Below are 15,438 nucleotides of genomic sequence, written 5' to 3'. Positions count from 1 at the left end.
AAGTCTGTTCCACCCACCAACCACCCGCTGGCTAAAGGCAAACTTCCGCACATCTATCCTACATCTGTCTTTCCTCAATTTGAATTTATGCCCTCTCAGGTGATTTTTCTGAGCTAGAGGAAGAATCCCATCAGCATTGAGCATGCTCAAACCATTCAAGGCTTTGTACACCTCTATCAGATCACCCCGCTGGTGCCTAGTTTCCAGACACTGTAATTTGCAAAACTTAAGCCTTTCTTCGTAAGAGAACCCCTTTGTCCCATTCACCAATCTAGTTGCCCTTCTCTGTACTCGTTCCAGCAGCTCTACATCCTTCCTGAAATGAGGCCTCCAGGCCTGTATACAGTACTCTAGGTGTGGCCTGACCATTGCCTTATACAAGGGAATAATCACCTCCTTATCCCTGCTAGAAAAATTCCTATATATCATTGACAATACACCATGAGCTACTCTTGCAGCTCGTCTGCACTGCTCAGAGAACTTCATATCTGCCTGCACCACCACCCCCAGGTCCCTTTCATTCTCTACCACTGTCAGTGTAGTACCACAGAGTTGATACGTTGCTCTGGGGTTGCTGTTTCCCATATGTAGTACTTTACATTTGTCAATGTTAAACTTCATTTGCCACCTCGAAGCCCATCTGCTCAACCTTTCCAAATCCTGTTGCAGCAGCATAGTGTCAGTAGTGTCCTTGACAACCCTGCCAACCTTCGTATCGTCTGCAAACTTGGACATTAAGCCTGATATACCATCATCAATATCATTTATAAATACAGAAAACAATAAAGGCCCCAATACTGAACCCTGAGGGACTCCACTAATAACATTAGTCCACGATGAGCAGTGTCCATTGATTACCACTCTCTGTCTTCTCCCCCTCAACCACCCCTTTATCCATAGCAGCAACTTGCCTCCAATGCCACACTGCTCCAATTTGTGCAGCAGTCTTCCATGTGCAACAGTATCAAAAGCCTTTCTAAGATCCAAGTATATAATATCAAAGTTATTCCCTGCATCCAGTTCTTTTGTGACTGCATCATAGTATCCAATCAAATTGGTCAGGCAAGACTTCCCCTTAACAAAACCATGCTGTGTCCTAGCTATAACTGAAGTCTTGTCTAGATGATCCTGCAGTGCTTCTTTCACCAGTGCCTCCATTAATTTTCCGGGAACAGAAGTTAAACTCACAGGTCTATAATTACTTGTGTCAGCCTTTGATCCCCCTTTGTGAATTGGGGTCACATTTGCACATCTCCAGTCAATGGGTACCTCCCCTGAGTCCAAGGAAGCTCTCATAATTATGGCTAAGGGTTTGCTTACCTCCTTTGCTGCCTCCTTTAATATAACTGGATAGATCCCATCCACCCCAGGTGCCTTTCTTGTGTTTATCTTCAACAATTTCTCCTCCACTTTGCTCTCAGTTATTACAAGATTCTCTAGCTTACTGCTAGAGTTGAATACACCTCTGGCATTCCCCTCGCTGAATAACTCCTCATGTGTGAATGTCGATGCAAAATATTCATTTAGTTTGTTAGCTACCCGAGCAGGGTCATCAACAGTTGACCCATCGATCTCAAGTGGACCAATCTGATTCATCCCCTTCCTTCTAGAGTTTACATAAGTAAAGAACTCTTTGCTGTTTTTCTTTGCATCCCTTGCCAAGGATTTCTCGTAATCTGCCTTCACCTGCCTAACCTCCTTTGTAACTTGGTTGCATATCAACTTGTATCTATCATAGGCGTCCGTGTCACGTGTTAATTTGTATGTATCCCATGCATTTTTCTTCTCTGCCATATGCCTCATTAGTTCATCTGACAACCATTTAGGCCTAAACCTTGAACAATATTTCTTAGTTGGTATGTAAAGCCTAGTAGCTTCCACGATAAGTTCTTTGAATGCTTCCCATTTTGAATTTGCTGTTGGCAATATCATCAGTTGATCCCACTGTATAGAATTTAAATACTGTCTCAGTCCATTGTAGTCGCCTTTACGAAAGCAATACCCCTTCCCTTTACCCCTAATGGTAGTTACCTCTTTGAGTAACTCCCACTTCAGCACACTGTGATCACTGCCACCAAGTGGTTCATTTATCTGCAGATTCTTAATGCATGAAGAATCACTACTGATAATCAAATCAAGAGTATTACTCCCTCTAGTTGCCTCCCGAACATGCTGATGTAGAAAACAATCATCCAATAAATCCACAAAAGCCTTGCTACTGTGTGAGTGACCAGCCCCCAAATTCCAGTCAATATCTGGGAAATTAAAATCCCCCATTATAAGACTCTCTGATTTACTGGCCCACTCTATTTCTCCGAACAGTTTCTTATTATACTCATCAGAGTCATTAGGCCTATAGCACACTCCTACTCTCAATTTTGATCTCCCAATGCTTATGTCACACCAAACTGACTCGACACTGCACTGTCCAGCGATGTCGACTGGCTTCACTTCCTTGGATTTTATGTGTTTTTTAACTAATAGCATAACCCCTCCTCCCTTCCTATCCTGTCTATCCTTTCTGTAGACATTGTACTCCCCAAATTCCAGTTCTGCATTTCTTATATCTGTGTGACACCACGTCTCTGAAATCCCCACAATATCTGCCTTTGATGTTTTGAGCAATACCTCAAATTCATCAAATTTATTTACTAAACTCCTAGCATTGGTGTACACACAAGTATACATGCACCTGTTCTTTTTCTTAGCTACCCTAACACAACCCATGTGTTTACTTGTACCCCAATGATTTCCAGCAGTCTCTGAAATATCCTGCATCTTATTTTCCAGGCTGCGGCTCATTCCAATAGAAGCAGTGCAAGAATCACTTTCACCTCTGCCAGTGGCTACTGTTAATCTATTAGTCCTTGTATCCCCCCAATATCTAGCAGTTTTCCGACCCACCTAACATTGCCTCGATAGCATCAGCAAACATTCTTGCACCCTTTCTATTTAAGTGTATCCCATCCCTGTAGAAGCAGTCTCTCCTGTTAACAAGTACAGACCAGGCTGAAAAAAATTTTACCCCTTGAGCCCTGCACAATCTTTCCAGGGCTGAATTGATTGACAGGGCTCTCATCATATACTCCCTCCTATCGTGTCTGGGCAGAATTGCAGACACTTTCAATTTCAACCCTAATTCACGGCTTTTTTTCATCAGTGACCTGTACTTGTCAAGTAATTCCGCCGGTCTCCTACTCTTAATGTCATTAGTGCCAACGTGTACAACTATATCACCTTTTGTGCCCTTAAAAGATGATATCCGCTCTACAACGTCATCAACTTTTGCCCCTGGCAGACATACCCTGGTCCTATTCCACCTATCCTTTTTACAAAGCATGTTTCCCGTTTCCCTGACAATAGAGTCACCAACAACTACTAGTTCCTTTGGGACCAGCGCATTCTGCCTTGGGGGTTGCCGCTGTGTTCCGCGATGACCAAGTGCAAGCTCTGGCATTGGTGTGGGCAGCTGAGAGCTTGATGGGCTTATATGATGGGCTTGATGGGTGGATGGGATATATCCAGTTATATTAAAGGAGGCAGCAAAGGAAGTAAGCAAACCCTTAGCCATAATTATGAGAGCTTCCTTGGACTCAGGGGAGGTACCCATAGACTGGAAATGTGTAAATGTGACCCCAATTCACAAAGGAGGATCAAAGGCTGACACAAGTAATTATAGACCTGTGAGCTTAACTTCTGTTCCAGGAAAATTAATGGAGGCACTGGTTAAAGAAGCACTGCAGGATCATTTAGACAAGACTTCAGTTATAGCTCAGACACAGCATGGTTTCGTTAAGGGGAAGTCTTGCCTGACCAACTTGATTGGATACTATGATGCAGTCACAAAAGAACTGGATGCAGGGAATAACTTTGATATTATATACTTGGATCTTAGAAAGGCTTTTGATACTGTTGCACATATTGCATATACTGTTGCTTTTGATACTGTTGTTGGAAGACTGCTACACAAATTGGAGCAGTGTGACATTGGAGGCAAATTGCTGCTATGGATAAAGGGGTGGTTGAGGGGAAGAAGACAGAGAGTGGTAATCAATGGACACTGCTCATCGTGGACTAATGTTATTAGTGGAGTCCCTCAGGGCTCAGTGTTGGGTCCATTATTGTTTTCTGTATTTATAAATGATATTGATAATGGTATATCAAGCTTAATGTCCAAGTTTGCAGACGATAAAAAAGTTTGGCAGGGTTGTCAAGGACACTACTGACACTATGCTGCTGCAACAGGATCTAGAAAGGTTGAGCAGATGGGCTGAGAGGTGGCAAATGAAGTTTAACATTGACAAATGTAAAGTACTACACATGGGAAACAGCAACCCCAGAGCAACGTATCAACTCTGTGGTACTACACTGACAGTGGTAGAGAATGAAAGGGACTTGGGGGTGGTTGTGCAGGCAGATATGAAGTTCTCTGAGCAGTGCAGATGGGCTGCAAGAGTAGCTCATGGAGTATTGTCAATGATATACAGGAATTTTTCCAGCAGGGATAAGGAGGTGATTATTCCATTGTATAAGGCAATGGTCAGGCCACACCTAGAGTACTGTATACAGGTCTGGAGGCCTCATTTCAAGAAGGATGTAGAGCTGCTGGAACGAGTACAGAGAAGGGCAACAAGATTAGTGAATGGAACAAAGGGGTGCTCTTACGAAGAAAGGCTTAAGTTTTGCAAATTACAGTGTCTGGAGACTAGGCACCAGCGAGGTGATCTGATAGAGGTGTATAAAGCCTTGAATGGTTTAAGCATGCTCAATGCTGATGGGATTCTTCCTCTTGTTCAGAATAATCACCTGAGAGGGCATAAATTCAAATTGAGGAAAGACATGCAGGATGGATGTGCGGAAATTTGCCTTTAGCCAGTGGGTAATTGGTTGGTGGAACAGACTTCCACCCCTTGTTGTGGAAGTTGATAGCCTAAATAAATTTAAGGCTCAGCTGGACAGGTATTTCGAACAAACGGAGGGGTGAAGTGGAAGTTTTTTTTTTTTTTTTTGGCTGATGCTGCATAAGCTTGCTTTCTTGCATCATATGCCTCTACTAATGCTAATGCAAATTCATTTGGATTAGGCCTGTCCAAATTCGAGTCACTTTGAGGACCACGTAGTGCCTTTTGCTACCAACTCATTCACTTGAGGAAACATTTTATAAAACAATTTTATTCCAATATATTGATACAAATATTTATCTTGCAATGATTAGCTTGATGAATTGCACACACATAAATAAGAATTAACAGAAGGTTCAAAACTCTTTATTTAAATTTAATAAAATGTAATGTTACATACTAAAATGAGAAAAATTTAATGAATTTGCTTCTGATAAAAAGTTATTTTATGTGTCAAATGAAATTAATTGAAAAATTACACACAAAATTTAGTAAGACAGTGTTTTCCACAAGATTTGCTGTTATTTTTAAAGAGGAAGAAAATATTAACACGTTTTGGGAAATGAAAGGCTTTTGAGGGGTACACAAAACTAATTGCTAGTTTGACAGTCCTGAATTTCAGAGTATCAATAGAGAGTTTAGTTTCAATTGTTATCACTTATGATGTTCTCCAAAAATTGATAATAAGTGAAAATGACATTGTTTAATATTTGTGTCTGCCAGAGAGGATGAAATGATTGAATGCACAGTCCTTGAAGATAGAAATCTTCAAGGACTGGGCGTTCAGTCATCTCTGATAATGTAACATATGTAACAAATGGGTGCACTTATCAGAAAAGGGTTTTGCAAATTGCATCGTCTAAGACTAGGCACCTGCAAGCATATCTGATTGAGGTGTTTAAGGTCTTGAATGGATTAGCATTAGTAGAGGCATTTGATGCAAGAAAGCAAGCTTATGCAGCATCAGCCAAAAAAAAAAAAAAACCCCACTTCCACTTCACCCCTCTGTTCGTTCAAAATACCTGTCCAGCTGAGCCTTAAACTTATTTAGGCTATCAACTTCCACCACAAGGGATGGAAGTCTGTTCCATCAACCAACCACCCGCTGGCTAAAGGCAAATTTCCGCACATCCATCCTGCATATCTTTCCTCAATTTGAATTTATGCCCTCTCAGGTGATTTTTCTGAGCTAGAGGAAGAATCCCATCAGCATTGAGCATGCTTAAACCATTCAAGGCTTTATACACCTCTATCAGATCAAACCATTCAACGCTTTATACACCTCTATCAGATCACCTTGCCGGTGCCTAGTCTCCAGACATTGTAATTTGCAGAACTGAAGCCTTTCTTCGTAAGAGCAACCCTTTGTTCCATTCACTAATCTTGTTGCCATTCTCTGTACTCGTTCCAGCAGCTCTACATCCTTCTTGAAATGAGGCCTCCAGACCTGTATACAGTACTCAAGGTGTGGCCTGACCATTGCCTTATACAAGGGAATAATCACCTCCTTATCCCTGCTAGAAAAATTCCTGTATATCATTGACAAGACACCATGAGCTACTCTTGCAGCCAATCTGAACTTCAATCAGAGAACTTCATATCTGCCTACACAATTACCCCCAGGTCCCTTTCATTCTCTACCACTGTCAGTGTAGTACCACAGAGTTGATACGTTGCCCTGGGGTTGCTGTTTCCCATATTTGTCATGCTGTTTTACATTTGTCAATGTTAAACTTCATTTGCCACCTCTCAGCCCATATACTCAACCTTTCCAGATCCTGTTGCAGCAGCATAGCGTCAGTAGTGTCCTTAACAACCCTGCCAACCTTTGTATTGTCTGCAAACTTGGACATTAAGCTTGATACACCATCATCAGTATCATTTATAAATACAGAAAACAATAATGGACCCAACAGTGAACCCTGAGTGACTCCACTAATAACATTAGTCCACGATGAGCAGTGTCCATTGATTACCACTCTCTGTCTTCTCCCCCTCAACCACCCGTTTATCCACAGCAACAATTTGCCTCCAATGCCACACTGCTCCAATTTGTGCAGCAGTCTTCCATGTGCAACAGTATCAAAAGCCTTTCTAAGATCCAAATATATAATATCAAAGTTATCCCCTGCATCCAGTTCTTTTGTGACTGCATCCTAGTGTCCAATCAAATTGGTCAGGCAAGACTTTCCCTTAACAAAACCATGCTGTGTTCCCTTAACAAAACCATGAATTACTCAGAGACCTACCACAAAATGTTTTAGAAAATGAACACTGAGCTATTATATAAGCTGAGTTCTTCAAAGAAACACAAGTGTTTTAAAAAAACTCTCTAACACTTTCATCATAGATGAATAACATAAATATAATGTGGATAATGTTGTATTAACTTATAATAATGAGTATTTGTCTGCTGAATTATAGGTATAGTACTGGACCTCTTATCCATAAAACTTGGAACCAAAGGCTATCTGGATTTCAGGTTCTCAGCAAGCAAAATTAGAACACTTGTGAACACTTGCGAAATAAATACTTAAAGGCATACATTAAAATTTGCATTATCTAAAAAAAGTGTTACAAAATGCAAATTTGAATGTTTTCAGGTGCTTTACGATATGCAATGCAACTTTATATAAAAAAGTCTGATTATTATTATTATATTACAAAAGTCAGCATCAAGCAAGATTACACCTTGCTTGATGCTGACCAATAAGAGCCAGAATTACCACTTTTGTCAGCAGTTTGTTCCATAATTTTATTAAACATATCCTGTAAAGTTAACTATTTCATGTATTTAGGCTATATTTTGCAAACCCCTTCAATTTTATACAATCATATAATATGATGCTTGAAAATGACACTTTTTCACAATCCCTTAATAAATTTTTCAGCTTTAAAGTACTGCATTTGTCAACTAAAATTTTCTTCATTTGACACTTCAATATCATCATCAGTGTCTATGCTCTTTCGGGACGCATAACCATGTCAACTCTTTCGTTGTGTAAAAAATTTCTAATACTTGACTTAGGAATTCTGATTGCGGCTACTTTGCATGCAAAAGTTAGGAGCAGCACTTTGTCATGCCATTGGATGTGTTTCACAGTGTTTTGTAGCCCACTATACTCATCAGTAATGGCAAAGTGAGGGTGAACATCATCAAACTTTTATCAATAACACAAAAAGTTACCTAGCGTCTTTCTTTTGTTCATTGATATGGGGTATCCCTTTGGGCTGCTGTTGCAAAAAAAAATTTACAAGCAATACATGATTATAATTTCGATTTGAACTGCTTTACATGCAAAAGCTGCAAGTTCTGCATACTTGTTAATGGAGTTGCTTTTCCTGTCACATATGTTATGGCAGTGTTTCACAGAAAATTGTTTTCAACTCACCATGCTCATCAGCAATGGAAAACTGATAGACACTCTGAACACAGCCAATTATTTACCAATATCACAAGAATAGCTTTTGACTTCAGTTCCTCTATGCAAAGTATCCTCTTGAGCCACTGTTTAAAAATTTCCAAGTGTAATATCAATCAGAAGTGTTTTACATAAAAGTCAGGCATGCTTGCAGTTGAGTGATATTACCAAGCTGTCATTGTGACAGGTGGTAATTTCTTCTTAGCTACAGCATAACAGCTTGTAATTTAACAGAAGCTGTTTCTTATCTAAAAGTTGAACCATTTGTCAGTGGTTGATATAATGACACTGTCATGATGACTTTTGGCCCAAGAGCAATACATAGCTAAATAAATTCGGCCTTTTTCACTCAAAACTGGGTTAATATATATATATAAACTACTGCTACTACCAATAACACACACGTGTCTCAAAAATATTGGTACAAACATTTAGGGGAGGTAGGTAACATCTAAAAGAATGTGAATCGCATAGGAACCCGTAACCGGAAACATCATGGGAAAGTAGTAGCAGAGGCACAAGAAGCAGAAATGACACAAGACAGTAATTAGCGGCAAACATTTATTTGACATAATATTAACAATGGAGTACAAGATGGATGCATTTCATGAGGTTACAACAGATGCTCGAAGGTTCCACCATGAGACACGATGCATGCATGACACCGACGCAGCATGGACTGGCAGACATGGTCGAACACACCTGGAGTTCCTTTGACAGTAGCAGCAGCGCAGACAAGTCTCGCCACAAGATCTATTTCCGTCTCCACAGGCGATTCATACACGATAGATTTGAGGGCCCCCACAGAAAGAAATCAAGGATCGATAAATCAGGTGAGCATGGGGGGCCAGGCAATGGGTCCACCACGGCCAATCCATCGACGCCCAAAACGTCTGTTCAAATGGTCACAAACATGCCTTCCATAATGGGAAGTGCCCCGTCATGCTGAAACCAAATGTTACTTCTCACATTTGCTGGAACATCGTCAAGTAACCCTGGTAGAACTTGTTCAAGAAAGATCCGATATTTAGCAGAGTTCATGCGGGATGGTAACAGGTATGGGCTGACTAAGCAGTCACTGACTATACCTACCCACACATTTATTGCGAAGTGATGTTGTGACGCATGGGGGCACACAACGTGTGGGCCCTCTACTAATCCATACACTAGGTGCATGTCTGCCAGCTCACAGTTCGTATATCAATGCATGAACTGTGTGCGGTGATTACTGCTTGAATGAGAAAACCAGAAATTTTCCCTCTCACTAACTGATGAACAGTGCCGTGTACTGACTTAGGGTGACGTTTCCGGTTATGGGTTCCTATGCGATTCACATTCCTTTAGATGTTACCTACCTCCCCTAAACATTTGTACCAATATTTTTGAGACACCCTGTGTATATATATATATATATTTTTTTTTTTTTTTTTTTTTTTCAATGAAAATTGCCTAACAAACTCAAAAATATAATTTCTTTGCAGCTAAAATTCCAGAAAAATAAAACCCTGACCTGTAAAAGTGATGGACAGGTAAGTTTATTACAATGAAAGTGACTCTCTCTGATGAGCACACAGCAAGAAGCAAAGTTTGCCATAGCATGTAGCAGTATCATATCTGTTATAACATAAGTCTCCAAATTAATATTAAAAAAATATGGTCAACCTAATTAATGATGACATCACCGTGGTTAAAGATGAAATTTTCTGATGTGTGCTTGCTTATAGTAATGCCTGATTTGGAGTCTATTTCCATAATGGCTGCTGAATTTTCTGTGTCACAAAGATTGCTTATTTATTCATTTTACTGCCAAGTTAGTTAGTCTCGGGGGAAGGCTGCATGCCCCCCACTTTCCTGATAGTTGAATTTTTCATCCAAAGAAATAGGAAAATGGACCACATAATACATGATTTATATTAACAATATATGAATGCTTCATGACCTTAGTTGTCTGGGAAGAAACTCAAAACTGCCCCCCCCCATCAAAAAATGGACCTGAGTAAGACCACGGGAAACTTTGCTTAACTTACTAGCAAAACTCGTTTCTCCCTGCAATCTCGGTAAACAGATGGTGCATGTTATCAGTAGTGGCAGTAGAAGTCGATAACGATTGATTAGTCTTTTTCTCGTTATTATAAGCAGAGTTCATGAGTGGGCTGAAATTTACTTACGGGTACACCCTCCAGACTGCCTCAGTCTTAGGGTGTTCATCTCCCCCTCCCCGCTGTTTTTCCAATAAGAAATGAACTTTTACTGCTACTACCAATAACACGCACCGTCTGTAGAAGCGCTTTCCTATTTTAAAAAAACAGTGAGAAGTGGGGGTTGTTGTTGTTATTTGGTTTTTAGGAGCATTAGCAACTAAGGCCATACTGCTCCAGGATATGCGGTGGTCATTCCCTGACCTTTCCGCATCCTCCGTATTTGGTGGTGACGGGCTCGAACCCCGGTCTAATCAAGAAGCATGTGCTATGCACTGCTGCTCCTTCCCACCTGGCTACGGAGGCACCAAAGAAGTGGGGTTAAACACCCTAGGACTGAGACAGTCTGAAGGGTGTACAGGTAAGTAAATTTCAGCCCTCTGCTCCAACTACATGTTTAGTGTTTCACCCTAACTGCCCTAGACTCCGAGGAAGTCGGGCAGCTGACCGGTTCAGCTGATTAGCGCAAACTCGTGCAACAAAATTAGTAAGTGAAGCAGAAATGTGAATAATCAACAATATCACAAATCAAAATTTGTCAATTCACTCACCAAGAATCAATGAGAAAAAACTAATCAATACATCATTATCGTCTTCTACAACTGATAGCACGTACCATCTGTTTACTGAGAATGCTGGGAGAAACTGCAGTAGTGGGGAAATAAGTTTTCTGGAAGTTTCCCGTGGTTCTCGTGTTGGCTTTCTTTACTTTCGCCAGGTATTGTGGAGGAAAAAAAAAAAACGGTTGAGTTTCAGTTGAGTATGGATAACACTGCATTCATCATCCTCAACCTGGGTCAGACCAAAGAGTCATCAAACTGAGCAGGATAGAATTCAAAATTTTTGGTCCATGTAGACCTCCATTTCAAAAGATGAACTACTAGTTCATCTCTGTATTTCATTCTTCTTTCTTCTTCCCTTTGCTTGTCTGTTGGGCCTGTCAGAAATAAATAGCATATTTCATCAGTGTTTCTGCTTTTAGTAAAATTATGCAACTTTCTAGGAAGCTCAGCTTATAAATGATCATAGAGCATTCAACATAATATCTCATCAGTGATTTTTAGGAAGCAAACCTATCATTACAATACAGCATAATTTTCAGTAACATTTTTGTGTTCATAATGCACCCTCCAATTTAAAAACACTAGCACTATAACAATCAAAGGCATCTTGCCTTTAATATTTGGGTGACACTCAAGTCAAGTGGACCCAATTTTGGCAAAGTCCACACAGTTTGTGACAGCTAAATCCTCTGCTTGCACCTTCACAATGGTGGAACTGTTAGTAATCCTGGGTATAACCCCCATGCAAAAGCACACTGTGGGTAACCACGTAGGTGTGAACCTAAGTAAGCAAGTGTCGAGGTGTGGCACCCACACCACATGAAGGAATGCTATCCCTCTGTGTTACCAGGCAATACTAGGTGGTAGATGACTCTCATCAACCGATGCAATACCACCACTTTGCTTATTGGAGGCCTGAAGTGTGGAACCCATGTTTAGTCTCCACAGCTAAGTTCCGGTCAACCTTTCCCATCTCTTCCATCATGCAGTATGACTGACGACTTTTAGGGTTATGATGGACATCATGGCGAGATCCATTCTTCCTTACATTTAGAGGGTACAGCTCTAAAAACGGTGTTCGCAGACCAGCCGCTAGTTAGTACACTGGACCAAAGGTATTGGTAACTCTTTAGGAGGCTTCCAGATCAGCTAGTGAAAATCGTGCTACCTCTACTCTGCCCCAGATAGTGACTGGAGGGAGTCTGAGTAGTGTGTATGCATGAGTCATTGTTGAGGCCATGTTATGTCTGGGATCTGGGTATATTCTTATCATGTGTACACCATATCCAAAAATGTCATCACTTCATACTATTACATTTTACCCCACCCTACTTGTTGCCCTTCTCTGTACTCTTTATGGCAACTCTCCATCCTTCCTAAAATAAGGCCTCTAGTCCTCATTGAGTGTATATAGTACTCAAGGTGTGGCCAGACCTTTGCCTTTACAAAGGGATAATTACCTCCTTGTCTCTGCTTGCAAAATTCCTATATATCATTGATAAAACTCCATGACCTACTCTGGCAGCACGTCTGTACTGCTCAGAGACTTCATATCTGACTGCACAATTATCCCCCCCCAGGTCTTTTTCATTCTATACCTCCCTGAGAGTAGTACCACACAGTTGGTACGTTTCTTTCTCTTGGGTTACAGCTACCCATATGGGGTACTTTGCATTTGTCAATGTTAAACTTCTCAGCCCATCTGCCTAACTTTTCTAGATCCTGTTGCAGTAGCATACTGTCATTAACAACCCTGCCAACCTTTGTATCATCTGCAAATGTGGACATTAAACCTGATATACCTTCATCGATATCATTGGTAAATACACAAAACAACAATGGGCCAAGCACCGATCCCTGGGGGACTCCACTAATAACATTAGTCCATGTACAGCAGTAGCCATTTATTACCACTCTCTGCCATCTCAACCATCCCTTTATCCATTGCAGTAACTTGCCCCTAATGCCATACAGCTCCAATTTGTACAGCAGCCTTCCATGTGCAACAGTATCAAAAGGTTTCCTGAAATAAAAGTATATGATATCAAAATTGTTTTTAGCATCCAGTTCCTTTTTGACCACATTTTAGTATCCAATCAAATTGGTCACACAAGACTTCCCCTTAACAAACCCATGCTGTGTCTGAGCTATTACTGCTGTCTTCCTTAGGTGATTCTGTATCCCCTCTTTAACCAGTGACTTCAATATTTTCCCCAGAACAGTGTTAAACTAACAGGTCTATAATTATTTATGAACCACCTTTGTGAATTAGGTCTACATTTGCACATCTCCTGTCCATGGGGACCCTTCCCTGACTCTAAGGATGCTCTCATAATTATGGCTAAGGGCTTGCTTGCTTCCCTTGCTGCCTTCTTCATTATAACTGGATAGATTCCATCTGCCCCAGGTGCCTTTTTTATGTTTAACTTCAACAATTTCTCCTCCACTTTGCTCTTGGTTATTACAAAACCACTTATCTCCATTAAAATTTTCATAAACTTCTGTCATTCTCCTCCTTGAAATACTCATTCAGTTTATCGGCTACTTGAGCAGGATTATCAGCAGTCAAACCATCTATGTTAAGTGGACCAATCATCCCTTTCCTTCTAGAGTTTACATAAGTAAAGAACTCTTTGCTATTTTTCCTTTGTGTCCTTTGCCAAAGATTTCTCATAATCTGTCTTTGTCTGCATTACCACCTATGTGACTTGATTACAGACTGGCTTATATCTGCCATAGGCTTCTGATAATTTATGTGCAGCCTGATAATTTATATGCAGTCCATACATTTTACTTCTCTGCCACGAGCCTCATTAATTCATCCGACAACCATTTAGGCCTGAAACTTCAACAGTATTTCTTAGTTGGTATGAAAAGCCTAGTAGCCTCCAAGATTAAGTCCCTGAAGGCTCCCCATTTAAAATTCTCCATTGGTAACATCATCAGTTAATCCCACTGTATAGAATTTAAAAACTGTCTGAGACCACTGTAGTCACCTTTATGAAAACAAAAACCCTTCCCTTTACCCTTGATGGTAGTTACATCTTTAAGTAAATCCCACATCGGTACACTGTGATCACTGCCAACTAGTAGTTCCTTTATCTGCAAATTCTTAATGCATGATTAATCACTACTGATAATCAGATCAGATCAATTACTCCCTCTGGTTGCTCTTCAAACATGTTACTGTAGAAAACAATCCTCCAATAAATCCACAAAAGTCTTGCTATCGTGCAAGTGACCAACTCACGAGTTCTGATCGATATCGGGAAAGTTAAAACCTCCCATTACAACACATTCTGACTTATTGGCCCATTTTATTTCTCTGCACAACTGTTCACTGTACACATTAGAGTCATTAGGCCTTTAACATACTCCTACTCTCATTTTCCCTTTCCCAATGTTTGTCACACCAAACAGACTCAACATTGCACTATCCACCCATATCAACTGGATGCACTTCCTTAGATTTTATGTTTCTTAACTAACAGCATTACCCTTCCTACCCTGTCTGTCCTTTCTGTACACATTGTACTCCTCAAATTCCAATTCTGCACTGCTTATATCTGTGTGACACCATGCCTTTGATATCTCAACAATATCTGCCTTTGATGGCAGAGAATACATTTGAAATTGGTGCACAAAACTAGTTTACAAAAGTGTATTCTCATCTTTAATGGAAAAAAAAAAAATTTTAATTTTTCTGACCAGTGTTATTTATAGTTGAATATTCCAGATTTAGGAAAACGAAACATACCTCTTTAATTCTGAACAGCAGCCTTGAATCTCCAATAAACACCGGTCGTCTGGACATCTTTTGCTTTTTTAATCTAAACTTCTTGCTCTCCTCACATAATAGTGGCCGTTTACAACGACCGTGTTTCAATGGAATATAATCCATTTGGTTTCATAATAAAAAATAAGCAATATTATTATAACACAACTGCCGCACACGTGGTTTTCGATTTATTACAATCCAATATAAAGATATACATAAAATACAATGAGAGAGGTATAAGATAAGTACACAATGAATTAATTTACAAATACCCAAATATTATAGCAAACCCAGCAATTTTATACATAAATATGCACTTTCAGTATTTTCTTTATAATATATAACTAAATTATTTTGGAAATAGGTGGCCGAGAGAGCGCTTTTCTTATAGCAACGTGACAGATTAGCAAAATTAGATAAAATAAAAATGGCAAAAAACGTAGGTTAGGCTATAAATGTATCATAGAACATTGGTTTTCGTTGTTGAATGAATGTTTTAGGCGCATCCTCAACTTTACCATATTACACCATACATATCATGTCTATAAAATGGGGGTTGTGTGATCAATTTTGCCT

The 15,438-nt window shown here is 40.0% G+C and overlaps 1 protein-coding gene across 1 annotated transcript in view; it reads right to left on the bottom strand.

The window, feature by feature from the left end:
* smid (nuclear valosin-containing protein-like smid) overlaps positions 1-14,989 on the bottom strand; it is a 402,569-nt gene extending 387,580 nt beyond the window's left edge. Inside the window, exon 1 of the mRNA XM_090375537.1 lies at positions 14,842-14,989. Within this exon, the coding sequence (XP_090231663.1) occupies positions 14,842-14,985 (144 nt within the window). The 5' untranslated portion in view covers positions 14,986-14,989. The remainder of the gene's footprint in view (positions 1-14,841) is intronic.
* Between the last annotated feature and the right edge of the window lie 449 nt (positions 14,990-15,438).

Source organism: Mastigoproctus giganteus, chromosome 6 (assembly GCF_048544385.1).
Source record: "Mastigoproctus giganteus isolate SK-2022 chromosome 6, ASM4854438v1, whole genome shotgun sequence".
Taxonomy (NCBI): Eukaryota; Metazoa; Arthropoda; class Arachnida; order Uropygi; family Thelyphonidae; genus Mastigoproctus; species Mastigoproctus giganteus.
This window is presented reverse-complemented; position numbering and strand designations above follow the sequence as displayed.